The sequence below is a fragment of the Antechinus flavipes genome, chromosome 1, assembly GCF_016432865.1.
Source record: "Antechinus flavipes isolate AdamAnt ecotype Samford, QLD, Australia chromosome 1, AdamAnt_v2, whole genome shotgun sequence".
Lineage (NCBI taxonomy): Eukaryota > Metazoa > Chordata > Mammalia > Dasyuromorphia > Dasyuridae > Antechinus > Antechinus flavipes.
The window spans coordinates 718,065,096-718,092,545 of record NC_067398.1 but is presented as its reverse complement, the minus strand read 5'-3'; the positions used below and the strand labels follow the sequence as shown (position 1 = coordinate 718,092,545).

The 27,450-nt window shown below is 53.1% G+C and overlaps 1 protein-coding gene across 2 annotated transcripts in view; it reads right to left on the bottom strand.

Moving 5' to 3' along the window:
• LOC127545738 (septin-2) overlaps window positions 1-27,450 on the bottom strand; it is a 108,703-nt gene that overhangs the window by 32,025 nt on the left and 49,228 nt on the right. For both annotated transcript variants that reach the window (XM_051973207.1, XM_051973206.1), the window contains exons 9-11: window positions 24,454-24,599; window positions 18,852-18,935; window positions 18,085-18,142 (exon numbers count right to left, since the gene is read on the bottom strand). In XM_051973207.1, the coding sequence (XP_051829167.1) occupies window positions 18,085-18,142; window positions 18,852-18,935; window positions 24,454-24,599 (288 nt within the window). The remainder of the gene's footprint in view (window positions 1-18,084; window positions 18,143-18,851; window positions 18,936-24,453; window positions 24,600-27,450) is intronic.

Here is a 27,450-nt window from a genome sequence, read left to right as displayed (position 1 = left end):
GCTGGGAGGAAAAAAGACTTGAGCTAGGATCTCTCTGCCTCCCACGCGACTTCTCTATCACTAAAAAAAAAAGTTAATTACATAACTATACAGAAGATACTATAATGATAACCCTTCAACTTCTTGAGGATTCTGAGAACAAAGCGTTCTCTCAATCTGTGTAGACTGACCCTTATTTCTGCTGTTTTTCATAGATATTTCATTCAATCAATAAACAGCTACTAAATGGCTAGTATGAGTCAGGTTTCTTCAAGAAGAAAAATCATGAAACTAGTCAAGCTGGAAGAGTTGGGGGAAGATAAAGCACACTGATACATTGTCGGTGGAGCTGCCGAACAGTATAACCAGCTTGAAAAGCAATTTGAATTCAAATGTCCATAACTTTTGACCCAGATATTGAGCTAAGCTCTAGAAATACAAAAAGAGGCAAAAAGTATTCTCTTGCTGTTGTTTGCCACAAAAATAGAGAAAGAAGGAGATGGGAAGGGTTTAAGGGGACAGGAATTCAGTGGGAGGGTGGAGAGAAAAGAAGGTTTGTAAGGCCCCTGCTCTGAAGGACCAGAGTGAAGCAGAGAATCAATTAGGCAGAAACAAAAGATTTGCCTTGCTGCGGTGAGAGCCCAGTTGAGATGAAAAACAGAGCTTGGAAAGGGCAGAGCCAAGATGATGGAGTAAAGGCAAGGATTTGCTTGAGCTCTCCTCCAAACCCCTCCAAATAATTTTAGACAATGATTCTAAACAAATTCTAGAGCAGCAAAATCCACAAAAACAATTTTCTAGCCCAAGAAATTTAGAAGGTTGGCAGGAAAGGTTTGTCCCAACAGGGTGAGAGTGTGCAGAGTCCAGCCCAAACTGCACCAGCACAGCCTGACCCCAGCAAAAGGAAGCGGGCCTTGGGAACCACTAAATCAGCAGCATCAGTGGCAAAAACTGTTTTTGGAACTCTCCGCCCACAGACAACGGTGAGATGGTGAAACAAAGTGCTCAGAAGGAGACTGCAGGGTGAGGAGGAGCACTAACACACCAGAGCCTGTGGCCACAGTGTAGTGAAGACTCCTTGCAAATGCAGGACAGGAAAGAGCATCCGTGGTCACATGGGACCACAGGGTGGAACACAGGAAAGAAAAGTAGTAAACATCTTTCCTTAGATCGTACGGTCTTGGAAGAACTGAAAACTTAGACATCCCTAGAAGTATCTCTGAAAACAGTTGCACAAAAATTCTGAAGTTGGGGACAGTGTTCCTTCTACCATGGAAGCAGAGTCCTACTTTAATAAAGAGATTAAAAAAAAAAATCAAGTAAAAGGTTGGGAAAATGAGCAAACAACAGAAAAAAAAATTCTGACCATAGAAAGTAACTATAGTGGGGCAGCTAGGTGCTTAGGGGATAGAGCACCAGCTCTGAAGTCAGGAAGACCTGAGTTCAAATCTGGCCTCAAACACTTAACACTTTCTAGCTCTGTGACCCTGGGCAAATCACATAACCCCAATTGTCTCAGGAAAGAAAGAAAAAAAAGAAAGAAAGGAAGGAAGGAAAGAAGGAAGGAAGGAAGGAAGAAAAAAGGAAGGAAGGAAGGAAGGAAGGAAGGAAGGAAGGAAGGAAGGAAGAAAAACTATGGTGACAAGAAAGATAAAAAAAACACACTCAGAAGAAGATAACAAAGTCAAAGCTCCTACATTCAAAGCCTCCCAAAAAAATATCAATTGGAAGAGTTCAAAACATTTTCTGAAAATTAAGTAATAGAGATGGAGGAAAAATTGGGAAGAGGAATGAGGGATGCTAAATGGTAAAGGAAATACAAAAAGCCAATGAGAAGAATGCTATTAAAAAAAAAAAAGTAGAATTGGCTAAATAGAAAAAGAGGTACCAAAAACGCACTGAAGGAAAATAAAACTCTTTAAAAAGTAGAATTGGGTACATGGAAAAGGAAGTACAAAAACTCTCAGAAGAAAATAATTCCTTAAAAATTAGAATTGAGTAAATGAATCAGAAATCAAGAAGCAATCAAACAAAATCAAAAGAATGAAAAATAGAAGAAAATATAAAATATCTCACTGGAAAAACAACCGAATAGAAATCAGAATCTTATGAAAAATAATGTTGAAAATAATAATATAAATAGGATAATATTAATAATTTTTAAAAATTTTGTTGCTGTTGGTGGTGGTTTTTTTTTTTTTTTAATTGAGGCAACTGGGGTTAAGTGACTTGCACAAGGTCTAAGAAGTGTTAAGTATCTGAGGCCAGATTTGAACTCAGGTTTTCCTGATTTCAGGGCTGGTGCTCTATCCACTGTGCCACCTAGCTGCCCCACCAAAAGGAAAAAAACAACTGACCTAGATCTAGAAGAGATAATTTAAGACTTATTGGACTACCTGAAAGCCATGATCAAAAAAAAAAAACTAGATATTATCTTTCAAGAAATTATGAAGGATGTTTGTAGTGGCAAAGAACTGGAAACTGAGAGGATGCCCAACAGTTGGGGAATAGCTGAATAAGTTATGGTCCATGAATGTGATGGAATATTATTGTTCAGTAAGAAATGACCAGCAGGACGATTTCAGAAAGACCTGGAGAGACTGACATGAACTGCTGCTGAGGTAAATGAGCAGAACCAGGAGATCATTGTACAGGGCAACAACAATACTATATGATGATCAATTCTGATGGACGAGGCTCTTTTCAACAATGAGGTCATTCAGCCTAATTCCAAAAGAGGTGTGATGGAGAGAGCCGTCTGCATCATGGAGACTGAATGTGGATCAAAGCACCGGATTTTCACCTTTGATTGTTGTTTGCTTGCTTTGTTTTTTTCTCTCATTTCTTTTCCTTTTTGATCTGATTTTTCTTGCACAGCAAGATAAATGTGGAAATACATATAGAAGAATGGCCCATGTTTAACATACACTCACTTACTTGCTGTCTAGGGAGGGGAGTGGGGGAAAAGGGAGGGAGATAAAGCTGAAACACAAGGTTTTGCAAAGGTAAATGTTGAAAACTATTTTTGCATGTATTTTGAAAATAAAAAAACTACTATTAAAAAAAAAGAAATTATGAAGGAAAACTGTCCTGATATTCTAGAATCAGAAGAAAATAGAAATCAAAAGAATCCACAGGTCACCTCTTGAAAGTGTTCCCAGGAAGATCAGCATCAAATTCCAGAGCTCTCAGGCAAGGAGAAAATATTACAAGTGGCCAGAAAGAACCAATTCGAATATCATGGAGCCAATGTCAGAAAAACACAAGATTTAGCAGCTTCTATTATAAAGCTTCTGGGGGATTCCAGAGCTCAAAGGAATTAGGATTACAACCAAGAGTCAGAAAAACTGAATAGAATCCTTCAAAAGAGAAGACGGGCATTTCAAGCAAAATGGACAAACATTCTTGATCAAAAGACCAGAGATGAATAGAAAATCTGACTTTTAAATACAAGACTGAAGAGAAACATAAAAAGGTAAACAGGAAAGGGAAATCAGAAGGGACTTAATAAGGTAAAATTGTTTGCATTGGACCTTATTTTTAAGAAAGTTAGAAGGAATATATATAAAGTACATAGGTATGAATTGAATATAAAGGAATATTATCTTTAAAAATGAAATTATGGAGGTGAGAAAGGGATACACTGGGAGAAAGGGAAAAGGAGGTATAAATTAGAAATATAGAAGAGGCAGGAAAAAGCTTTTACGTGGAGGGCAAGGTGGAGGGTGGAATTAAGTAGAATGAGGGGACACAGCTTAGTGACTTCCCCCAACTAAGCAACCAGAGGAGGCAACAGCCACATAACTGGCGTCCGGATTCTTCCCTTTTCTCTCCACACAAGTATAGAACTAGTGTTCCAAAAACCCAGTTCTGACCCAAGCTATTCCTCTGCTCAAGTAATTTCCATGTCTCCCAGTTCCTCCAGGGATAAAACACACTCCCCAGACATGGAAAGGCCTCCAAGATCTGGCTTCATCTTCCCTCTCTGGGCTTATCCTCCTCCCCTCCACTTTGCACTAGAGTGGACTCCTTGCTGACCAAGGCCTGGACCCCTGCCATGTCCTCCAATCTCGCCGCTGCTTCAGATCAAGGGTAAGTTGGATGAATGGGAGAGGAGGCTCTGGATCTGCCCTCACCTCCTGGGCAATGGGTGCCAGCCCTTGGCAAGTAAAAGGCTCTTCCTTTACAGAACAAACCTGCCCTGTCAGGGTGGAGTGGTGCAGGGGGATGAGCACTGCTCTGGAGGGAGTCCTGGGGATTCAAGTCCTGTCTCTGACCCTTCCACCTGGGTGACCTTAGGCAGGGCCTTCCCCTCTGGGGTCCTTCTACCTGAAGATGCAAGACTCCAGGGGCTGCTCAGTCCTCATCCACGGAGGCTCCAAGAGCTGGGCTCAGAGGCAGGAATAGTTGAGCCTCCAACATGTCGAGCTACGTACAGCTCTGTCTCCGTTCCCTCCTCTACAGAATGGGGGATCTCTTAGCACCCACCTCCCAGGAGGTTATATGGACCAAATGAGATGTCTGTGCAGCACTTGGCACAGTACCTGGCACATAGTAGTAGGTGCTTAATATATACTTGTTCCCTCCTGTCATTTGAGAAATGAAGGGATTCAACTGGTATGAGTTCTCAGACCTCTTCTAGCACTACTCCTACAATTCTCTGACCTAGATTTGGATCCTGATCTGCCCATCATGAGCTTAAGCAGCTACCTTTGGAGGCTTCTGTTTCTTTCATTTCTTTTCTTTTTTAACAAGTTTTTTTTTTTTTTTTTAATTCCAAAAACACATACGGATAGTTTTCAACATTCACCCTCACAAAACCTTGTTACAGATTTTCCCCCTCTCTCCCCATCTCCCCTCCCCTAGACACCAAGTGATCCAATATAGGTTAAACATGTGCGATTCTTCTACATATATTCCCATATTTATCATGCTGTACAAGAAAAAAGGAAAAAAATGAAAAAGGAAACAAAATGCAAGCAAACTACAAGAGTGAAAATGCTCTGTTGTGATCCACACTCAGTTCCCATAGTCCTCTCTGGGTACGGACGGCTCTCTCCACCGCAAGACCATTAGAACTGGCCCGAATCATCGCATTGTAGAAGAGAGCCATGTCCATCGGAATTGATCATCAAATAATCTTGTTGCCGTGTCCAATGATCTCCTGGTTCTGCTCCTTTCCCTCAGCATCAGCCTATGTAGGTCTCCCCAGGCCTCTCTGAAATCCTCCTGCTGATGGTTTCTTACAGAACAATAATATCCCATAACACTCATAACTTCTTCGGCCATTCTCCCACCGATGGGCATCCGCTCACCTTCCAGTTCCTCGCCACCACAAAAAGGGCCGCCACAGATATTTTTGCACATGTGGCTTCTTTTTTCCTTTTTTATGCTCTCTTTGGGATTATAGTAGAGACAAGTGCTGATCAAAGGGGATACACAGTTTTATGAACCTCACTTTCTTTACCTATAAAATAGGGATAATGACACTTTCACTATAAGTTCACAGTATTATAAGACTTGGGATGATTTTTTTGTAGAATCCTTATAAAGCCCCAAAGTTTTCTGCCTTCTCATCACCCTTCTCTTCTCCATTACTGTCTTCTCATCTCGGCTAGAGCTAATTGTTATTAATTATAATAATTCCAGATACTATGTATTTCTCATAAAACTGAGGAACCCTCATTAAAGAAGGAACAAATCGGGCGCTTTCCCAAGGAGAATCCCCCTCCCCCTAGAAAGAAGGGTGTCTCTGGGCTCCTGGGAAGATCCCCCTTTTTCCTCGTCTCTAACTAGACTTTCTATGGTGACTAGAGAACGACACCGTTCCCGTGCTGTGGTCAATAGCCCCCCTATCCCTGTCATCGCCCTCTCCGGCTAACACAGTTATTCAAGACAGCTGATAACGGAACCATGGAAAGGGGAACTGTAACTGAACACTGACTTTTTCCAGCTTTATCTAGGTTTTAATTTTAAACACAAGTGGACAAAAATAGGCAGACCCCAATCAAATGCTTTAGCCTCTCTGAAAAGGAAGGCTGGGGGATGGTGGGAAAAAGGGCTGAGCTTGGACCACAGACATGCCGGGAACTTCAGGATGTTCCCACGATACTCACTGTGTGTGTTAAAAATACCTTCAATACCAAAAATGACAAAGGGTGCAACTAATCCTGTTAATTAAAGCCAAGAAAAATACATCCGAGGCCGAGCCATTACCCAGCCCCAACAGAGGCCCTTCCATCAAGAAAAGAAATGTGTCACTGGTTTCTTCACCGCGTATATTGGCACTGGAAATACTATATTTTCCCCAAGTTTTTAACTGTTGCCGCGCCGCTGCGGCCACGAGCCTGGCCGAAGGAAGCCCGTGAGAGCTGAACTCCTAGGAAAACATTCGCAGCCGACCCACCAGTTCCCATCGGTCTCTGGACTTTCAGTTTGGGAGGGTCAGGATCCCTGACTCTCGGGGCCTTTCTCAACGGCACATCCAGGCTCCCGCTCGAGCACTGAAGCCAATTAGGTCAGCGCTTCTTCCTGGGGAATATCGGGATCCCTCCCCTAGGACCAGGGAGATTTTTGTTCTGGGAAATCCAGTTACTCTAGAGCGAGCCTCCCAACCCCCCAATCTAAGGTTTTCCCCTCAAATAGGAGGACACATTCTTAGAAGCTTCTCAGCATGGGACACGGCACTGACCATTAGTCACTGTAACCCCCAGTATCTTTTAGCTCTTTGAAAGACATCCATAACAATGTGCATGTGCGCGCGCACGCGCACACACACACACACACACACACACACACACACACTCTCACATTCTCTGTTTCTCTCTGTCTCTGTCACTGTCTCTCTCTCTCTCTCTGTCACTCTGTCTCTGTCTCTCTCTCCCCTTCCTTTCATACTCCTTCACTTTGTGCTCACAGAAACCTGGCCCCCCAAGAAGACAAAGGCCAGCCTCCCTGCCTCCGTTCCCCTCCGGCCTGGTTTTTCATGGCCCTTTCCAGGTCTTCCCCTCGATGCTATCTCCCAGCAGCTTTTCCCCCTAGAGGTCAAGGGCATCCAGTCCCACTGCTCTCTCTGGAACCTGGCAGCAGGTAACTACGGGTCACTAAGCGAATGAAGTCTGTGGCTCACGCCTTTCCCTTCCCCACCTCGCCCTTAGGAGCACAGTCCATTCCTCAGGCACCCTGGTCCCCCAGTTCGCTTAGCATGGCCTCCCTCCACCTCTGCTGCCCAAAGGGGTGACCAAGGCCTTGATCTTTGTCATCACCTGCAACAGCTCCAAGTCCTCAAACCAATGAGGAAATGCTTGTGTGTCCATCGCTCCCTATCCTTCCATAGCTCCCTGGTCCTTCTCCTTCCTACAAGCATCCTGTAACCTCAGCACAACCTCCAAACCCCCTGCCCCTCCTTGGCTTTTCTTGAGCCATAAATCCTGGTTTGAAGTTACCTTCTTCTCTGTAAGAATCTGGACACAACTGAGAGTCGGTTCCTTATTTGGACTTGGGCCTCTTCTCTGGAGCTCCTTCCCCCCTCTCCTCCCCCCCCCCCCCCAGTCCTGATGTGCCTCTTCCCAAGTCCCAAACCTGGATTATCTTCAGTGAGCACCTTCTATCTAATCAGAGCCCTCAGAAATGCAGATAAAGTCACGCGATCGTGCAACTGGGTCCGCCACAAATTTCACTCTAATGTGTGCTTCCCAAGGCCTGCAATCCTTCTAGTACTCCCTCTCTCTCCCTCCTCGAGAAAGCAAGGAAAACGAGGCCCGCTGCAAAAATCTGCCTTGGAGAAGAGAAAGACAAGAAAAGAGAAAGGAAAAAAAGGAAAAAGTATGCTTCACGATACACTGATTCTCTCGCTTCTCCATCTGGAGGTGGAAGCATCAGATACCATGAGTGCTTTGGCATTACGGTTGCTCGCTATGTTGACGAGAGTCCCCCGGTCTTTCAGAACTGACTGAATTTACAGGATTGTAGACCTTATTCTGCTGGTTCTGCACGCTCCGCTTTGTGCCGGTTCTCCGAAGCCCTCCCACTCACCATTTCTTCCAGCACAACAGTGTTCCAACCCAGTCCTCTACCACAACTTGTTCTGCCGTTCCCCAGTTGATGGGTAGTCCCTTAGTTTCCAGTTCTCTGCCACCATAAAAAGGTGCTATACGGTGTTCCTACTGGGCCTGTATCCCAGGGAGACCTTAAAGGAGGGAAAGGGACCCGCGTGTGCAGAAATGTCTGTGGCGGCCCTCTTTGTGGTGGCAGGGAACCGAGCGGATGCCCATCAGTGGGGGAATGGCTGAACTAGGGGGAGATGAATGTGATGGAACAATTTTTCCTATTAGAAATGATCGGCAGGATGATTTCAGAGATTCTCACAGGAACTGATGCTGAGGGAAGCGAGAAGAACCAGGAGATCATTATACACGGCAACAACAAGACTAAACGTGACTCTCTTCACCATTGAGAGGATCCAAACCAGTTCCAACTGTGCGGTAATGAACAGAACCAGCCACACCCAGAGAAATTGCTCTGGGAGATGAATGTGGACCATAAATTTGCACTCCTATTATTGTCTACTTGTATTTTTGTTTTTCTTCCCCAGGTTATTTTCATCTTTCTTCTAAATCTGATTTTTCTTGTGCAGTGAGACAACTGTATAAATATGTCTACATGTATTGTATTTAAGATATACTTTAACATATTTAACATGTATGGGACTACCTGCCATCTCGGGGAGAGAATGGGGGGAAGGAGGGGAAAAGTTGGAACAGAAGGTGTTTCCAAGGGTCAATGCTGAAAAATTACCCGTGCATATAACTTGTAAATAAAAAACTATAATAAAAAATCAAATAAAATTAGAAGAAAAAAAGGTGCTCTACATGTTTTTGGTACGCGTGGGTACTTTTAAATCTTTCTCTGATCTCTTTCAGGTATAGACCAAATATCAGTATCACTGGGTCAAATTTTCGGGTGCAGTTTGGAATTATTTTTCAGAAACGGCTCCCAAACTTACTGTCTCTTCGAGCGCCTACACCAGCCCCTCACCAAAGCGGGCTTCCCAAATCACAGAGCTGGACTCTCCTTCGAGAAGCTTCCACCTCTCCGCTCGGGAAAAATACAAGTTCTCTTTGGGGCCTCTGAAGCCTTCACAGTTTGTCTCCCATCTCTTTGCAGACCGGTTTCCTATGTCAAACACCAGGCAGACTGAACTGTTTCCTCTAGAATTTCCCCGGACATTCGCGTCCCTCACTCATCCCCACGCCGGGAACGCTCTCCTCCCCTGCACTTCTTGGCGTCCCAGGCCATTCCAGGCCCCGCTCAGGTGGGGCTCCCACTTGAGTCAGTCGGAGCCAGCTGTTAGCCGTCTTCCCGGCCCGAATGACTGTTTACTTTGGTGCGTCTGGGGAATCTGCCCCCGGCCCGTCCCCAGCAGAAAGCAAGTCCTACGGCAAGTGAGCAACGCCCGGTATAAGTGAGCAAAGTCTGTTATACACATAAGTGAGCAACGTCTGGTATAAACATAAGTGAGCAACACCCGGTATAAGTCATGTCTCTTTTGAATCAGAGGCTCTGAGGAAGAACAGCCCGTGCGGTTCCCGACAGCGCAAGTGTGGAGGGCTGGCTGGCAGGAACGGGGGCTCAGAACTCGGGAGCCTCCCTCCCAGACGCTCTCCTCCCCCCTCTCTGAGCCTCCTTCCGCGGGATCCTCCCCCTCTGGGCCGCCCTCTGCAAGGGCTTTGCCCGGGCCCTCCTCTTCTCCCTCAGGAGTTCCCTTGGTGCTCTCAGCAGCTGGAACTTTATTCCATCTCTGCAGACAGTCTGACCTGTTCTGCCTCCAGTTTCTCTGCCCACCACCACCTTGCACCCCCCCCCCTTCCAACATCTGCAGCCGGAGGTCCAAACACAGCCAATGGGTCACTGTGTCCAAAACGGAACCGTTCTCTTGCCCCCACACACTTCCCTTATTACTGCAGAGGCAGCCTCCCTCCAGTCCCTCAGGCTCACAACTGAGGGGTCGCCATGGACTCCCCCCCACTTGACAAACTGTTGTCCTGACCACTACAGCCCCCGCCCCCTCTGACACTGCCCACACTTGTGCCGGCATCCCCTCACAGCCCATCACTGCCAGAAGCCGCTCGTGGGCAGGGATCCAGTCTCTCCCCACAGTCAGCCGGCCTCATTCAGCCACCAAGTGACCCTCCCAAAGCTCAGGTGTGACCACATCATCCCGACCTCTCTCTCTGTCTGTCTCTGTCTCTGTCTCTGTCACACACACACACTCCCCATGGCTCCCAGGCTCAAACACAAAATGCTCCGGTTGCCTCCAAAGCTCCCCTGGTGCAGCCCCTCCCACCTTCCCAGCGCTCCCACCCTTCACTGGCCTCCCGGCTGTTCCCTGACCAGGACCCTTCAGCCCGGGCACTTCTGGCCTCTCCCACACTCCTCCTCTTCCTCACTTCTGTCTACTGACTTCCATTAAATCCCCCCCTCTAATTCTGGGGCCTCAGCGCCTTCCCCGGGCTGATCATTTCTCTCGCATGGCGCTTCCTTTGCACCCATCTGCTGGCGAGCATTAGACTGGCATCTCCTAAGGGCAGGGCCTGGCTTGTGGCCCTTTTGTATGCCCAGTGGCTGGCACACAGTAGGCGCTTCATAATCGCTGACTGTTGGGCCCTTGGTAAATGTTGGCTGACTACCGACTAACAATCTGACATTTAAAAAGCAAAAAAAGCAAAGTTCCACATTTTGGCTCAAAAAAGCAACTGCAGAAGCAAAAGATGCAGGTGCGGCCAGACAAGTTTTTTTGAAAAAGAGCCAGGGATTTAAATGGACCTCAGACTCGGTCTATGACGATGCGAACCGCAGCCCGAGCCGAGGGAAGGGGGTTCTAGTTCCGCTCTGTTCCCGACCCACCAGTTTCTAGTTCTAGGTAGTTGCTACATTACAGATAAACAGAACGATCAGAGAAAACTGGACGGCAGGAAGAGTCAAAACTGTGACACCTGAGGATCATCCAAGGGAAAGAGAGCAAAACACAAAGAGAAGGACCAGAAGGGGGAGGGGGTGTTAGCCCAGCCTCGTGTGGCCCCCAGGGCAGGAGACGGTCCTGAGGCAGAGGCAGAGAGGACCCCAGGGCAGCCCCAGCCGTGGAGAATCACTTGGGAGACGTTTCGGGCAAGGACGCTCCTGGGTCAGGAGCAGGAGAGGCTGCCCACGGTCCGGCCCATGAGCCTAAGATTCTCTGGGGGGAGGTCCCTCCCCCAATGCCACGTGCAGCCTGGGGTGACGGGGCCCCGACAGAAGAAAGGCTTCCTAGCGTCTGCAGTGCTGCCCCCGGGGCTGTTGCCACCTGAAGCTGCTCTCTGGGGCCCGACTGGAAGGGGCTCCCTTGGGTAGCCCCTTGTTCCAGGAAGCCAAGGCACAGACACCACGGGCAGTGCCGGGAGCCGGCCCTGATCCCAGCTGCCAAATTGGGCCGGTTTGCCTCCTGTCCCTCTCCTTTCTCTCCCCCTCTGGCCCCCGCCGTGCCCCTGTGACCCCCAGGCTCTCCACACCCTCTCCCAAGTGCATTCCGCAAATGCCCGCAGAGCCGGGTCACTCCCAACAGCCTCAGGCCTCAGAGCCGGAAGGGAGTGATTCTTCTGCTTGGCATCTCCCACCTGGATGACCTGGATGGACCCTCACAGCGCGCGGCCCCCTCACAGCGTGCGGCCCCCTCACAGCGCGCGGCCCACGGCTGAGGTTCCTCCCTAACACACTGGGGGCCGGCGATCCGCTATCGAACGCTACTTCCACTCTGTCCTGGGCACTTTGAGCTCGGCATGAGATTTCCCCCACTTTTCAGGCCCCTGGGGAGGGGCCCAGGGTCACGGGGGCAGGGAAGACCACCAAGAGATCACTCTGAAAGAAGATTATTGCCGGCCGCAGTCAGAGCGGGGGCCTGTCAGCAGCAGGATGCTCCCTCCGTGCCCCGGGACAGCGGTTTCTGCACCCCCGCCGCCTCTCCCACCACGTTCAGGGGAGCCCCCACAACGCGTCCCCTCCGAGGAGCTGAGACGGGGCCAGATGCCACCAAGAGGCACAGACAGGGTCTGGGAGGGGAAAAGCGGAGGTGATGCTCCGACAACGACGGTCTCTGGCTCCCCCCCGAATCCTCCCCGGAGGAGCCACAGCTAGGAGGTGGAGCGCCCGGACTGGCCGGAACACAGAACAGAAGGGAATCGGCTGTTTATTTTCTCGGCCCAAGCCAAGGAATGCGGGCCCATTTCCTCCTGCCCCACCCCACATACCACACAAGATCTCAAGCCCCAAAACGTCCGTCATGGGCCCTGGGCAGTCGGGAGATGGGGCTCAGCCGGGGGGACTCCATCCCCACAGGCCCACCTTCCCCGACGCCCCGACTCCGAGGCCGTCGGGGAAACGTGGGGACCCCAGGACTCCGACCCACACGGTGGCCCATGTCCTACGGCGGGGGGAGGCATTCCAAGGGACCCTAAGCAAACACAGAACAGAGTCTTCCCCTCAGGCCCGCCACTCCCCCAGAAGCCTCCCCCGTTTATCAGCAGCTAGCTGGGCAGCCTTCTCCAGGTGTGGCCCAGAGGCCTGCTGCCTCAGCCATCCCCTCTTTCAACACTTTCCCCGGCTAACTGTGCTAACTTAACCTTCGCCTCCGAGTGGGCGGAGGGACTCGGACCCATAAGGAAGCTCGCCCCATTTTGGGTCACGCACCAAGCCCGAGTCAGGGTGAGCAAACACAAAGCCGGACTCCGGGCCCGGCTCCTCCGAGAGGCCAAGGCCGCTGATCTCCTTCTCCCCGGGGCTTGGGCAGAAGCTCCTTTCTCCTTCCGAATTAAATGTTTGCACTGTCTCTCCAGAGCAATTACGACAAAGCTGTTAATTCTCGAACCGTGGGCCGGGATACAGACGAGAGACGCGCTCCTGTCGGAGCCCAGGTACTTCTCAGGTCCTTTCCATCCGCTTGATTTTCCCCTTTTGAACGTAATCACGGCCCTCACCGGGCAGGCTCGGCGAAATCTGAGCAAGGGCACGGAGGGGATCTCCTCTCCGGCACTGGACAGTCTCCGTGACCGTAACCAGCGCCTTTGGGGGGCATCCACTTCCTGGTCCCTTCTCCACACTGGCAGGATCACACACTCTCTGGGGATGTCTTTCGAGGAGTCTTGTAGGACTTTGCCACACGGTTGGGAGGTAGTACAAGGATAACAGCCCATTTTAAAGATGAAAAAGTTGAGTCTCAGAGGTCATGGGTCTTGTGGCTAGGAGATAATTATCACATCATTCTTACAGTTTCTTATCTTTAGTGGCGGTAACACAGAAGCGATAAGGAATCTCGCAAAAAGACCAGAATAAAGGATATTGTCCATAAAATGTATCATGAAAAGAGATGGGACGGTGGCGGACGGTGGCGTAGTCCAAGTGGAGAAGAACGGATGAAGTCACCATTGGCACAACACCACGATGTCGCTTGGAAGAGGCGACTCTTCCACCGTGAACTGAGAGGAGGCCCAGGGTGGACAGATGAGGCCCAAGGAGGCCCCAATCTGCCCCCAAGCAATGAGCCGCCCCCTGCAGCCCGACTCCCTCACCCGGGACTTTCCGGCTCCCTAAGGCCTCGGCTCATCCTCTCCCTGTGAGGCAGGGGCTAGGCCACCGTCGCCAGCTCGGAGTGAAGGCGGCCGAGAAGGCTTTGTCCTGGTTACGGAGACGCTGGGGCGGAGCCCAGGCCAGCCGCCCTTCCCAACCCGCTGTTCTGCCAACACGGGGACACGGCACGCACCTTACACACGCAAATCGCCAAAAGCAAAGGGCACACACCAGAAACGGGAGACAAATACCTGTGGATGCTAGAGCCCTCGCTAGGGGAGGTGCTGTTACTGCCAATAGATGATAGAGCCCTAGCTGTAGGAGACATTATTCCCATGGATGCTAGAGCTCTAGCTAAGTGAGATGATATTACCAATGGATGTTACAACCCTAGTTATACAAGACATGGTGACTGCCAATGGATGCTAGAGCCCTCGCTAGGTGAGATGCTATTATTGCCAACAGATGATAGAGCCCTAGCTGCAGGAGATATTGCTACCTGTGGATGCTAGAGCCCTCGCTAGGGGAGATGCTATTATTGCCAACAGATGATAGAGCCCTAGCCACAGGAGACATTACTACCTGTGGATGCTAGAGCCCTAGCTAGATGAGATGCTTTTACTACCACAGTTAATAGATCACTAGCTATTGTTACTGCCTATAAAGACTACAGTCCTAGCTAGTGAGATCACCAATAGATGACAGAGCCCCAGCCTCACTCCTTGCTGTCCACATACAGAAAAGGCAAGTGACAATAATCTCTCGGCCATTTTGTCCAAGCTGACGCCCTAGCAGGTTTAGCCCCAGTTTTTCTGTCCCAGAAGGACATTCACTGTTCAGAATCACAAAACTGCAGAAGCAAGGACCTGACTCTCCACAACCGCCCAGATCCTGCAATCCCGACAGGCTCTTTTTACAGAACATCCTCTCAAGATAGTTTGGCCCATGACTGGGTCTGTATCCCAAGGAAATCATAAAGGAGGGAAAAGGACCCACATGGGCAAAAAGCTCTTTTTGTGGTGGCAAAGAACTGGGAACCGAGGGGATGCCCGTCAGCTGGGGAGTGGCTGAATAAGTTCTGGTCTACGAATGTTATGGGATATTATTGTTCTGTAAAAAATGATGAACAGGCTGATTTTAGAAAGGCCTGGACAGATTTCGATGAACTGATGCTGAGGGAAGTACACAGAACCAGGAAAACATTGTACACGGCGTCGAGAAGATCGTGCCATGATCAACTATGAAAGAAGCGATTCTTGTCAGCGGTTCCATGATCCAAGGCAATCCAATAGACTTTGGACAGAAAATACCTTCTGGATCCAGAAAAAGATCAAAGGAGACTGAATATAAGTCAACATATACTATGTTCACTTCTTTTTTGTTTGGGGTTTTTCCCCTCTCTCAGGTTTTTCCTTTTTTCCTTTTTGCTCTGATTTTTTTTCTCCCAACATGATTCATAAAAAATATGTATTAAAATAAATAAACTTACTACAATTAGACAAAAAAGAAAAATCAGGGTAGTTTGGGGCAGGCTGGCCATCAGCAGCCTGGATGGGGCTGCATCAGCACAAGCGAGGTGTTAGCGGGCAAGCCCCGTGTTCCTACGGAACAGCATCAGTCCAGTCCACTGGATGAAGGCAGTCAGGACCGTGGGAAGCGGCTGGGGTCGGGGGTGGGGGGGTCACGCTCCAGACTTCTCATGGTGGTGACAGCCGGGGGGAAAATGGCAAGCGGGGATGAGGGGCTGGAGCCCTCCTGCGGCCCCCTGAGGGGAGACCGGCCGCCTGCTTTAGTCCCCTTCGTTAAAGAGACCACCCACCAGCAAAGTATGCAAGGGGACAGACGGCCCCCAGGGGCGCACGTCCGTCTCGGAGGGCCCCGCGCCAGAGAAACACCCCATCGGGAACCGACAAAGAATGAAAGGGGCTGCTCTATTCCAAGCAGGAATCGTGTTCCGTCTCGGAGCCAATCTGAAAACAATTTATTATTATTTGGAACCTCACGGGGACACAGCCGCAGAGGGACAATGAGCAGGGCCCGGAGCCGACGAGAAGGGAAGGGGGCCGGGCTGTATGTGGGAAACCAGGCAGGATTGTAAGTATCTCAATCTGTTCCTGGCTACAAAAGCCCCTCCAACGCTCAGCCCTGTTCTGGCGAGGAGGCTCCGTGGCTGCGAATCATGGGATCCCACGACCTCAGAAGAACCCAAATGGCAGGTGAGCCAGAGCGAGGGAGAGCCGCACAGAGGGCGCGTGGGGGCTGTACGCGGCCGGAGACCAACGAGGAGTGGCAGGGGAGAAACGGGTCGGAGACCTCCTCGGGGGCTCTCAAACTGTGCGTCCCCCTGGCCCAGCAGTGGCTCTGCTGGGCCTGTGTCCCAAAGGGACCTCAAAGGAGGGAAAGGGACCCACATGGGCAAACATGTTTGTGGTGGTGAGGAACTGGAAACCGAGGGGCCGCCCATCAGTGGGAGAACGGCTGTTATGGTCTATAAAAGTTATAGAACATTAGTGTTCAGTAAGAAATGACCGGCAGGAGGGTTCATTGAGGCCTGGGGAGACCGACAGGAACCGAGGCTGAGGGAAGTGAGCAGGACCAGGGCAGCCGGAGGCGCCGGGGAGAGAGCACCAGGGGATAGAGTCGGGAGGCCCTGAGTGCAAAGCTGGCCTCAGACACTTAAACCCCAACTGCCTCAGCCAAAAAACCAAACAAACGAAAAAGAAATGAGCAGAACCAGGACAGACACAGCAAAGCAAGACTACGTGATGATCAACTCAGACGGACGTGGCTCTTCTCGACAATGAGGGGATTCAGGCCATCCCAACAGACGGTTATGGAGAGAGCCGTCTGCACCGGAGCACTGTGGGGACTGGATCCCAAAAACAGCCTCCTCGCCGTTTTTGCTGTTGTTTGCTTGCCTTTTTTTCTTTCTCATTTTTTTCTTTCTGATCTGACTTTTCTTGTGCAGCGTGACACGTGTGGGAATAGGTACAGAATTGTGCGTTTGACATAGAGCGGATCCCTTGCCATCTAGGGGAGGGAGTGGGGGAAGGCAGGGAGGAAAAAAATTGCAGCACGAGGGTGAATGTTGGAAACTATCTTTGCAAATATTTTGAAAATAAGCTATTATTTAAAAAAAAAAAATCTCAGGGACATGTATGAGGGCAAGAAGAGACAAAAGAGCAGCCCCAGAGCTACCTGGTAACCTGCCCAAAGCCCAGGGCAGAGAAGAGAGTCTCCAAGAAGCTTAATAAGGAAGAAGAGAATACAGTGCCTACTATGTGCCACGCACCGTGCCAGGTGCTTCATAAATTTCACACCCGCCCTGGCAGGGAAGGGCTTGTCCCCATTTTACAGGTGAGGAAACTGAGGCAGGCGGCACTTTAGTGAACTACAGGGTCACACAGCTGGCAAGTGTCCCAGGACACACTGAGCTCCGGTCTTCCTGGCTAGGGGCCCAGCACTCGCCTGGACAGAAGTTCTTCAAGAAAATGTTCCAGGGCCAGGGCCAGGGCCAGAGGCAGGGGCAGGGGCAGGGCCAGGGCCAGGGGCAGGGGCAGGGCGCTTCAGTGGGAATGAGCCCAGGCGTGGTCCGGGGAATGGCTGCGAGCCCCAGCCCTGCTGGTTACTCTGTGGGCCCCAAGACCGGACACTGAGTGTCGTTCTCCATCGAAGGTCGGGGGGGTAGGAGGGGGGATTATCTCTGACCCCCAGCACGGAGAGCCCACGATGGAAGGTTTGCGGGGACGTGGCCTGCACCCCCTCGAGGAGGTTACGGGTCCGCGCCCTGGGCCCACTCCCCGGGGCCACACCCTGAGCCCCACACGAGGGACAGGTTCGGTTCAGACGGACAGAAGCCTCTCCTGAGCGAGGGCGCCCCCTGGGGAAGCGTCGGCTCCACAAGCACCGACTAAGCGCCCTCCGGGGGACACCGGCCTGGCCAGGGACCCGCCGGCCCTCCGGGGAGAGAAGTGCATCCGAGCAGCCTTACGGGGGACATGGGGGGCAGGGGGGAGGCGTCCCAGGCCCGGGGGAGGGGCTGCCCGCGGGGTGTTTACACCGAGACGTCACTGAAAGAGCGAGCGGTGCACGTGTGCATGAGGGCGCAGGGTGGGCCTGAGCGTGTTTATCTGGACCCCAGGCACACACTGTCCCCCATGCTGGGGAGTAACACGGGGGTGACTTTCTGCGCCTTCCTCACCTTGAGGTGCTCACTGACCAAAAGCCCCCTCCTCGGCCCTGCCGCAGCCCCTCGGGTCCTCCTGGGAGCACGGAGAGGACCAGGGCTCTCTGCTTGGGATCCCCGGGAAGGAGGACCGAGGGAGGAGTCCTGGGAGGGGCACCCGGCTGATGGGGACAGGGGGTCCCGAGGCCTGGCCCAGGCCTGCAGCCTCCTCTCTCTGCTGAGTCTGTAACAATCCCCATTCCGTGGGAAGGCGGGCGCAGAAACCGCCTCGTTTCCCTTCAGCCCAGCCGGGTCCCCAGAGCCGGGTCGGGGGGGCTCCTTACCTCAGCCTCCTTCTGCTGAAGGATCCGGTCCTTGTCCACCACCTCCTCCCCGTCTGGCCTGAAAGACAAGTCCCGGCCTGGTCAGACGCGGCCGGGAGCCTCCCGGAGAAGGCCGCCCCCACCCCCCCCACTCCCCCCCCCACCTCCCCACCCCCCCCACCCCCCCAACCCCCCCACCCCCGCTCCCCGCCACATAAAGCCGCCTTCCGTGCTCCGGCTCCTTCCTCCAGGGGGGCGGGGCTGACACTGCCAAGACTCATTCATCTCCTTGTCAGGAGGAAGCGCACGAGCTGCTGGGCCCCGAGTTCAAATCCCTGCCCTAACACTGCCCAGTTGGGACCATATCTGTCTTCCTGGGACCTCGGTTTCCCCATGAGGAAAGAGGAATAACGGTCCCTACCCTATCCAAGTCCCAGGAAAATACTCTGTAAACTTTAAAGCTTGATATAAATGGGAGTTTCTTTCCCCTCGATTTGCTTTTCTAGTCTAGATTTGCTAAAAACCAAACAAAAATGTCAGTCTTAGCAAGCTGAGGCAGAAAGGACCCCCCCCATGGCACAGAAGAGAATCCCCTAAACTCGGCGTCCTTGGGGGGGGGGGGGTTCTTCGGGGCCAGAACCGAGCAGAGGGAGCCAGCAGGGCCAGAGAGGAGATACCGGGGCCTGGAGGGAAGCCAGGAGAGCAGCCGCTGGCCTCGGGCCAGGGCTCTGCCCAGCGCCCCCGTTCCCGCCATCCCGCGGTCCCAGCCCGGGCCCAGGCGCACTCACCCGCCGCTCCGCTTCAGCCTCTCCGAGCGGAAGTTCTCGTAGTGCAGATCCTGGGTCACCTCTTGGAGATCCTGCATGTGCGTCCTAAGGAGAGCCCACAGCACAGGCCGCGTCAGGGCGCTTTCCCTCTCAGCCCGTGCCAGTCCGTCCCGCGGGTGCCCGCCCCACACTGGGCACCAGCACCAGGGCAGCGAGGCCCACCCCGGCCCCGTCACGGGCGCTGACTGACTAGCGGCATCCGGACTAGATTTCCCGCCTCCCAAATCCTCTTCCAACTCGGGGGACGGCTTCCCACCATCCAGCAGGGGCCGGGCGCCCGGCCCACAGGAGGTTCAAGAAATGCCTTTTGGGCGGAATGTCCTAAATGCCCAGGTTTCTGATACTCTGGTTTTCTCAAGGTGGGAAAGAGGGGGAGGAAATTCAGACCTGAAAGTAAAATTGGATTTAAAAACAAAACACATTGAGAGACCTCTGGCTACAAGAGCCCTTCCAGCTGTGCCAAAAGCTTCATATGCAGCTCCTCATCCCCGGCCGGGAGGTAGGGGGCAGCAGAGATCACTGCGCCCGATTCACAGAAGAGGAAACTGAGGCTCAGAGAAGGGGAGTGTAGTCAGTGAGAGGTGAAACCGCAGTCTAGATTTCTCCCCCAGGTGTCACCTCCCAAAACACCGAACAGACCACACCCGGATTTTATGGGCGCCGCTGCCCGGACACCAAGTCATCTCATCAACTCGCCTCAGCCCAAACCAAACAAGGAAAGGCAAAACCAAAAGGAAGCGGCCCATGCTGAGAACAGACCCCCACGGCCTCCATCTCTGCCCTGAGGGGGGCGGGAGCTTCGCCACCAGGGCCTTCCCTGGTTCTCATGGCGCCGGGGAGATCAGGGGAGACGGCGCCGGGCCTGGAGCTGGGGGGGCCACGTTCCCAGCCGTGTGAACCTGGGCACGTCACTTTCCCACCATCTGCCTCGGTCTCCTGATCTGTAAAATGGGGATCACAACTGCGCCTTCCCTCCGGGGCGGTCAGCAAGAGCCCGAGAGATAATATCTGCGGCTGCGCTGGTTCCGTTGGGTTATTAGTGGTTTCTCGCGGCTGATCCTCGTCCCGCGGCTGCCTCGGGTCCCGCAGGTTCCCGTGTTTCTCCGGTTTTCTCCCCCCATCATTTTTCTCGGCACAGGCGTCCCATCGATCTCCGCCATTTTCCAGTTGGGGAGGGGAGGGGAACAAGCACTGCCCCCCAGGCTCCGCGCCGAGTGCGGCACAGTCATTATCCCATTTGACCCTCACACCCCAGGGAGGGAGGGCTCCCCCACTGTACAGCTGCGGGAACTCCCGAGCTAAGGCTCCCGCAGCTGGGAGCCTCTCGGGCTGCATCTGAACCCGGGTCCTCCTGCCCGGGAGCCCGTGCTCCAGGCCCTCTGGCACCACCTAGTGGCAGCCTGGCTCCCCTCGTTCCCCTACCAGAGGGCTCTCTGCCGCGGCTCAGGGACCTCTGCCAGGTTTCCCGGGGGCCTCCAGGGGGGTCTGAGTCCCGGGCGTGGGCAGATGGGTAACCGGGCCCGCGTCCCTCCGGTGCCGTTCAGAATGGCTGCGCCCCTTCGGCCGAGCCCCGCCCGCTGCCTAGAACGGGGGACGTGGCGCTCGCCAACCCGCGGAGGGGGCCGAGGGCCGGGGGCAGGGGAGAGCCAGGCGTCCAACGCACGCTCAAGTCGCTCCCGGACCACGAAAAAACCAAAACAACACAGACCGTGCAAGCTGGTCGTTGCCTAAGCCAACGAGGCTTGTGGGGACCAGGGCCTACCTGAGCCTGATGCCCGTCAGACCCTCTCCTGGCCCTCCCCCCGTTGTGCTGTTGCCATGGAGGGCACTGGAAACCCCAGGGCCGCCCCAGCCGGGCCCGTCCGCTCTGCCCCCTCTCCCAGCATCCCTCAGGTGCGCGCCCGTCTCTCTGCCCACATGGTCATCCCCAGTCCAAGGTCCAAAGTCCTGAAAGTGATGTGGGCGACCGTGTGCCCATCTCCCGCCCCTCACCCCCCATCTCCCGCCCCTCACCCCCCATCTCCCGCCCCTCACCCCCCATCTCCCGCCCCTCGCCCTCCATCTCCCGCCCCTCACCCCCCATCTCCCGCCCCTCACCCCCCATCTCCCGCCCCTCACCCTCCATCTCCCGCCCCTCACCCCCCATCTCCTGCCCCTCACCCCCCATCTCCCAACCATCCATCTCGGCACTTGCTGCCCCCGCCCCAGGTTCTCTCTCCAAGCCTTCTCAGGACTCGGTCCAAATCCCCATTTTTACAAGAGCCTCTCCCTGCTCCCGGCAGGAAGCCCCTTTACAAGACCCTGGGAGAGACCGGGAGGGGGAGGGGGGGGCCTGCACTACCACCCGAGGGGCCTCTCAAGGACTTTTTTGTCTGAGACGCCCGGCCTCAGCCTTGGCTGGGGGCTTGAAGCAGGGCTGGGACGCGGAGCTGGGAAGGAGGGAAAAGGGACAGGAAGCCGGGTCCTAGAGCCCGGGGGCCTGGGAAGGCTGCGGAAGCTGGGCCGGCTCTGGGGCCCACAAACTTCTTTCCTCCATCGGGCCCTCGGTCCAGCCCGGCCGGGTCAGCATGGGGGAGGGGATCAAGCCGCAGTCCTGGCTGAGGCTGCACTGCCGCCGGGAGCACTCCTGCCGAGTCCTGCCGAGGCCTCAGCTACTCCGGGGCGCAGGCCCGACCCTCGGCCCCCAGCCCCTCGCCCTCGCAGCAGGCTAAAGCAGGAGGTCTCACTGACACCGGCCACACCGACGTCTCCTAGAAGCCCTTCCCCCCCACGGGCCCCGGTTATGAGCCTCTCCCACAGCTCCTCCTCAGGGACTCCCGGAGCTGTCCAGCCTCGCTTGCCCGTAAGGCAGGGCTGCAGCCTCATCGGCCTCAGCCTCGGGGATGGTCCCGGGCCCAGGGGGCTCCGGGGTCCACCAAGCTGCAAGGCCACCACAGCGCCCCCTCAGCCACCAAGTATCCTCATCCACCCACTCCCCGGGGGAACCTTGGATATTCCCCTCTCGCTGACAGGTCTGGGGCCCACTGGTTACCCTCAGCCTGGTTCGGCCCATCTGCCGAGCCCCACGGGTGTTGTGGGTATTTTTGTTCTTTAAAATAAGTAGAATAGCTCTCTCTGGGAGAGGTGCAGGTTTCTCGGGGAGGTTTTCTGGAGGCAGCCTTAGTATCAGTTCGGATCAATAATTACCCCAAATGCAGCAGCTGCAAGTAAAAATACAAACGTTTATCTCTCCTTCCAAGTCTTGTCTCTTTCCTTGGGCCCGGAGAGCTAGATTCTTAGAGGCCTCTCTCTGCTCGGTTCCAAGGGCTCCCTCCGAAGGTCGCCAAATCCTAGGGTTTTGTCCTTCAGCCTCTGCCTCTGCTTTCTTCAGCCTCCAGCCAGCACAAAGACGGAACGGATCTCTTGTCTCCTTGCCTGGAGCTCGGCAGCTTTCTGGCGAGTCTTTCAGACCAGCTTGGTCTCAGTGGGGGAAGTGCAGGAGCCCAGCCCCCACAGCGCTGTGAGATGAAGATGAATCTGGTTGTGCCTCTGAGAGAGCCTTCTCAATCTTCTGCTCAACTCTCGACTCGTAGCTTCTTCCTCTGAGAATTCTCCTTCCGCCACCAGCAGCCAAGTGGAAAAACATCCCGGAATGAATCCCTCTTCACTGGCTTATATGAGTCTTCTGAGAGAGTGGGATTATGGGTTTCTCCCATAGTGCTCTCTGGCCCAAAGAGCTTCAAGGGAGGTGAGAATTCCGCTATCTCATACTAAACCCTGAAATTTCCCAAACGTGGGAACTCCAATGAATAAAGGTGTGAACACAAGCCTTGTATCGATTAGTTCTACTTAGTGCCTTGTGTCAGGTTCTGGCCCAAAACATCTTCTTGTCAGAGCAGATCAATAATCTATCAACTCTAATGAGTCGGCGGTTTGTAAAGATTCCAACAGGGTGTGACCGCTGCGGCCCAGGTCCCTGGAACCGGAGGAGAGCTGGGTAAAAAGCTGCTGCCAAAAGCAGACGATCGGCCCTGAAAGGGGCTCGCGAGCTCTCACCCCCTGCAGCCCCTCATCCTGGGCCAGCAAACCGAGACCCGGGCTCTGAGTCACCAAACTAAGTTCGGAAGTGAGCAGCCTTGCTAGGCCTGCCCAAAGTCCTCCCTTTCAGACGGACGCAGAGGCAGCACTGTATCCCAGTGCTCTCCCATCCAGTGCTCCCCCATCCCAGTGCTCCCCCATCCAGTGCTCCCCCATCCCAGTGCTCCCCCATCTCAGTGCTCCCCCATCCAGTGCTCCCTGCAGCAGTGAGCGGAGCACCGGAATCACTTCTACATGCTGCTTCCTTCCCCTCCTGGTGCCTTAGTTTCCCCTTCTGTAAAGGGAGGACCCCATGGCTCCTCAACCATTCTGCCAGGGCAGGTCGGTAACAGCAGCTGGCGTGTCCTCGGGCCACCACTAGAGGGCAGCAGAGGGTCACAGTGTGCTTCCCAGAAGCGCTGGGCGTGCTCCCTTCCCACCCACGGGAGCACGGTCTCCCAGCTTTTCTCCCGGGCAGGTGGAAGCAGAGTCAGACCAAGGGAGGTGACCTTCGGGGGCATCTCCCCTTCCGCCCACGACTGCGGCCTTCCCAGAATCAGAGCGCTCTCAGAGCCCACTGGTGCCCAACAGGAGGGCGGATCATCTCACCTGGGCCCCTCCCTCGTCCAGAAGAGGAAACCAAGGTCCCAAGAGGGGCCCAGGCCCGGGGGCCTCTCCCACTGGCGCCACCCCCCGGGCCCGCTAGACGTGTCTACTTAATGAAGCCTCTTTCCACATATACAGAGACCCCAAAAGTTCGTCCATACTCCCATCTCTCAGCCGGCGATGCTGGGAAAGGTGTTCTCCCTCTCAGAGGAGATTCTCACCGTTCTCGCTTAGAAGGCCTTCCCACAATTCCCCAGGACTCCTCGTGGAGCACGCCCTCCACATCCACAGAAAGAAGGGTCCGAACGCAGAGCAAACAGACTCCCTTTGCTTTTTGGGCTTTTTCGCGTTTTTCCTTTGGTTCTGTTTCTAATTCTGACTAATGTGGAAATACATGTTTCCGACCTGCACGTGTCTAACCAGAATCGGCCGGCTTACCCTCTTGGGGAGGGGGGACATTGGAACTCAAAATCTTTCGAAAAATGAATTTTGAAAATTATCTTTACATATAATTGGGGGGAAAATGCTATTAAAATTTTTTTTAATGCTCTCATCGGTTCCCTCTCACCCACGGCACGGCCTTCCTTCTTCAGTGCCTTGCCTGGCTCCTTCTCCCACCGGGAAGAACAAAACTTTGGCAACCACCAGCCGGGACCCCCAACAATGATGCTGGATCATGGGAAACCTCAGCCCGGCTGCCCTCCAGGAGCCTGCAACCGTCTCGTCAGGACTTACTCCTCCTTCCTATAATTAAGTGACTTTCCTTCTTACACATGTGGAAGGGAAAAACACCCACCAGACATCACGGTAAAAAAAAAGGGAGACCTAATGTTTCAAAGGCCCCTCAAAGAAAATGTTCACCCCCAAAAACCCAACTCGCCTTGGGGGCCGTCTTACTTACACCAACATAGTGCGCAGCTTCAGGAAGTCGTTGTGTTCCGGGTTCTCCACCTCCACCACACCCCAAGGGTACAGGCGGCCTCGGATCTTTTTCCCTTTGACCTCAATGAGTTGGTTAGAGCCAATAACAGCAAACGGGATGCTGGCCTAAAAGAAGGGAAAAATCCAAATCAGTTCTGAGGGTCATCTGCACTGGGCGTATCTGAAGGCCTCGGTCAGATGGGACCTATGAGATCCCTAGCCCAGTAAGGTCAGATTCTACTAGAAATGGAGGTCACTCAATCACCCTCGAGGATCCCCACCTACTGACTTGTTTTAGTCATTATCCGTGGTGTTAAAATATCTCCCACGGATATTTTCATGTGGCTCCGGCCACACTCAGATGTTGGGGGCCACAGGCTGTACGTCTGACAACCCTGATCGAGCCTCTTTACAGAGGACGAAAATGAGGTCCAGAGAAGGCAGCTCAGCCAGGGTTCCAGGGCAGGTCTGTGGATTCAAATCCACTAATGTTAAAAGATAAATTTCGACTGTAAAAGGTGAGTTATTTAGAAGTTACACGAATCAATTTCGATTTTAAAATAGAAAAACATTAGGCAGCACAGGAGCTCGCAGATACTCTAACAACAGTTTTAACAGAGGAAAGCACGCTCAGGAAAGGCCAGTGAAAATCCATATGCCAGAACCCAAGTGAGTAAGGAGTGTCGGGGACAAATGGCCAAGGGAAATGTCAAAATAACAGTTTCCTGTCATTAAACTGTAGAATGGGGATCATAGATGACGCCCTAATGGACAGGGTGCCAGGCCTGCAGTCCAGAAAGCTCCCGAGTTCGGGCCCCAGACCCTTATTAGTTGTATGACCCTGGACAAGTCACGTCACCCTGCTTGCCTCCATCTCCTCATCTGTAAAATGAGCTGGTGAAGAAAATGGCCGACCCCTCCAGGGTCTCTGCCAAAAAATCCCAATTGAGATCATAAGGAGTTGGACGTGACTGAAATGAATGAACAACAACAAAAGAGTATTATGGGAGAACCCCATGAGGGGAAGGCAGTCAATGCCCCCAGGAACCTGGCTCCAGCCAGACGGTGAGCGAGACGAGAGGCCGGAAGACTGGGAACCTGTGGCCCTTCCGTGAGCTGCTCTCACACAAGTGTCCAAGCTGGTCAGATTCAGGCTGGACGGAGCCTCGGTCCCTCGTCGTAGAGAGAAGGATGCAGGAGCTCAGGGCCCTGAGAGGCGCGAGTGGCCGGGCTGAGGCTGGAGCCCAGAACTCTCTACCTGTAACCGGCTGCCATCTTTTTTGGTTCAACAAAGAGCACAGGCCCTGGGCAGACAAGAAGGAAACTGGTCCCTGTCCTCGAGGAGCTCATGTTCCCTTGAACAGAAGGCGAAGCTAAGCGGCCCCAAGCGTCTGCTGGGCAGGAGGGAGAGAAGGCCAAGAAGGTTCTGGGGGAGGAGGAGGCAGGGATGGGGCGCACCGCAGGCACAGGAGCCGCCAGCGAAAGGACCAGAAACAGAAAGTGCAGCCTCGGGAAGGAAGCCAACAGGAAATGAGTTGCAGGCAGAAGGAACGGAGTTCAACCCCCTTTTACAGAAGAGCAAACTGAGGCACAGAGAAGTGACTTGTCCAGGGTCACCCAGGAAGAAAGCATCCAAAGGCAAGATCCAAACCAAGGCTCTAATATGTGGACATGGCCGGGGTCAGACTGACAGGAGGGGGACTCTGTGACTGACCATAAGGCCAGAAGGCTCCTCTGCAGGCTCCCGAGCAAGAGAGGTGCCGGCCAGCCTGGGCCGGGGGAAGATGCTTCGGCCACTAAGCGAGGGCAGAAAGGGCCGGAGGCCTGAGGGAGCTGCTGCAGCAGCGCCAAGGGCCGGCCAGGTGAGGATGTGCCAGACGGCAAGGGCCTCCGGAAGAAAGGGCAGCAAAGCCAGAAGGATCCTTCTGCCCGGCCTGAAGCTGCGTGACCGGCACGAAAATCTCCTCAGAAGAAATGAGGCTCCTGGAGGCACAGAGGCCAGAGCACTGGACTCAGACATTTCCAAGCACTTCCTGACTCTGGCCAAGTCATTGCACTGTTTGCCTCAGTTTCCTTCCCTGTAAAATGGGGCTGATAACAGCCCTCACATCATGAGAGTTGTGGGGATAAAATGAGATATTTATAAAGGACTTCACAAAAGCTTAAAGTACTCTACAAATGGGAACCATTATCATTATCAACAACAGCAAACGGCCTAGTTTAGAAAGTGGGAAATCGTTTTTGTTTTGCTCATGTTGCAGTTAAGATTCTAAGAGGAAATCCAGGTAGTTCAGCCCAAGGACAGATGGTTAGACAGACAGACAGACATAGATATAGCTAAAAAATGGCCTAGATTTTGGGAGGAATATTTGAATTGGAAAATTATACATATGAAGGTGACAAATTACACATATGTGTGTGTGACAAATAAGCTTCCTATGAGAGATCCTAAGATTGCCAAGAGAACAAATGTAAAAAAGAAACAAAAAGGACCCAAGATAGAGGTTAGTCAGAGACAGAGACTAAGGATGATCCAACACACCAAAAAGCCAACGAGCATTAAGTGCCTACTGTATGCGCCGGGCCAGGGCGACCAGTCCAAAGGAGACTGAGAGAGTCAGAACGAAGGAACTTTCCCAGGACACAATGGGAAGGCAGGGCTGGGCGGGAGCTCACGAGGCCACGGCTGATGCCATCTGGGGCACAGCTTCCAGGAATAAGGAGGTGCCGGGGCTCCTGGCCCGTGCCCTGGGCAGACCAAAGCAGCTCCACGGTGTTCCATTCAAGGCACCACGTTTTAGGAAGGACGTGGCTAAGCTGAAAGGCATTTTAAGTGCTTACTGTGTGCCAGGCACCGGGCTAAGCTAGGAACACAGAGAGAGGAAAAAGCGGTCGCCACCCTCTTGGAGCTCACAATTCTGAAGGGGAAACAACAGAAAACAACTATATACAAACGAGAGCGAGACAAACAGGCTAA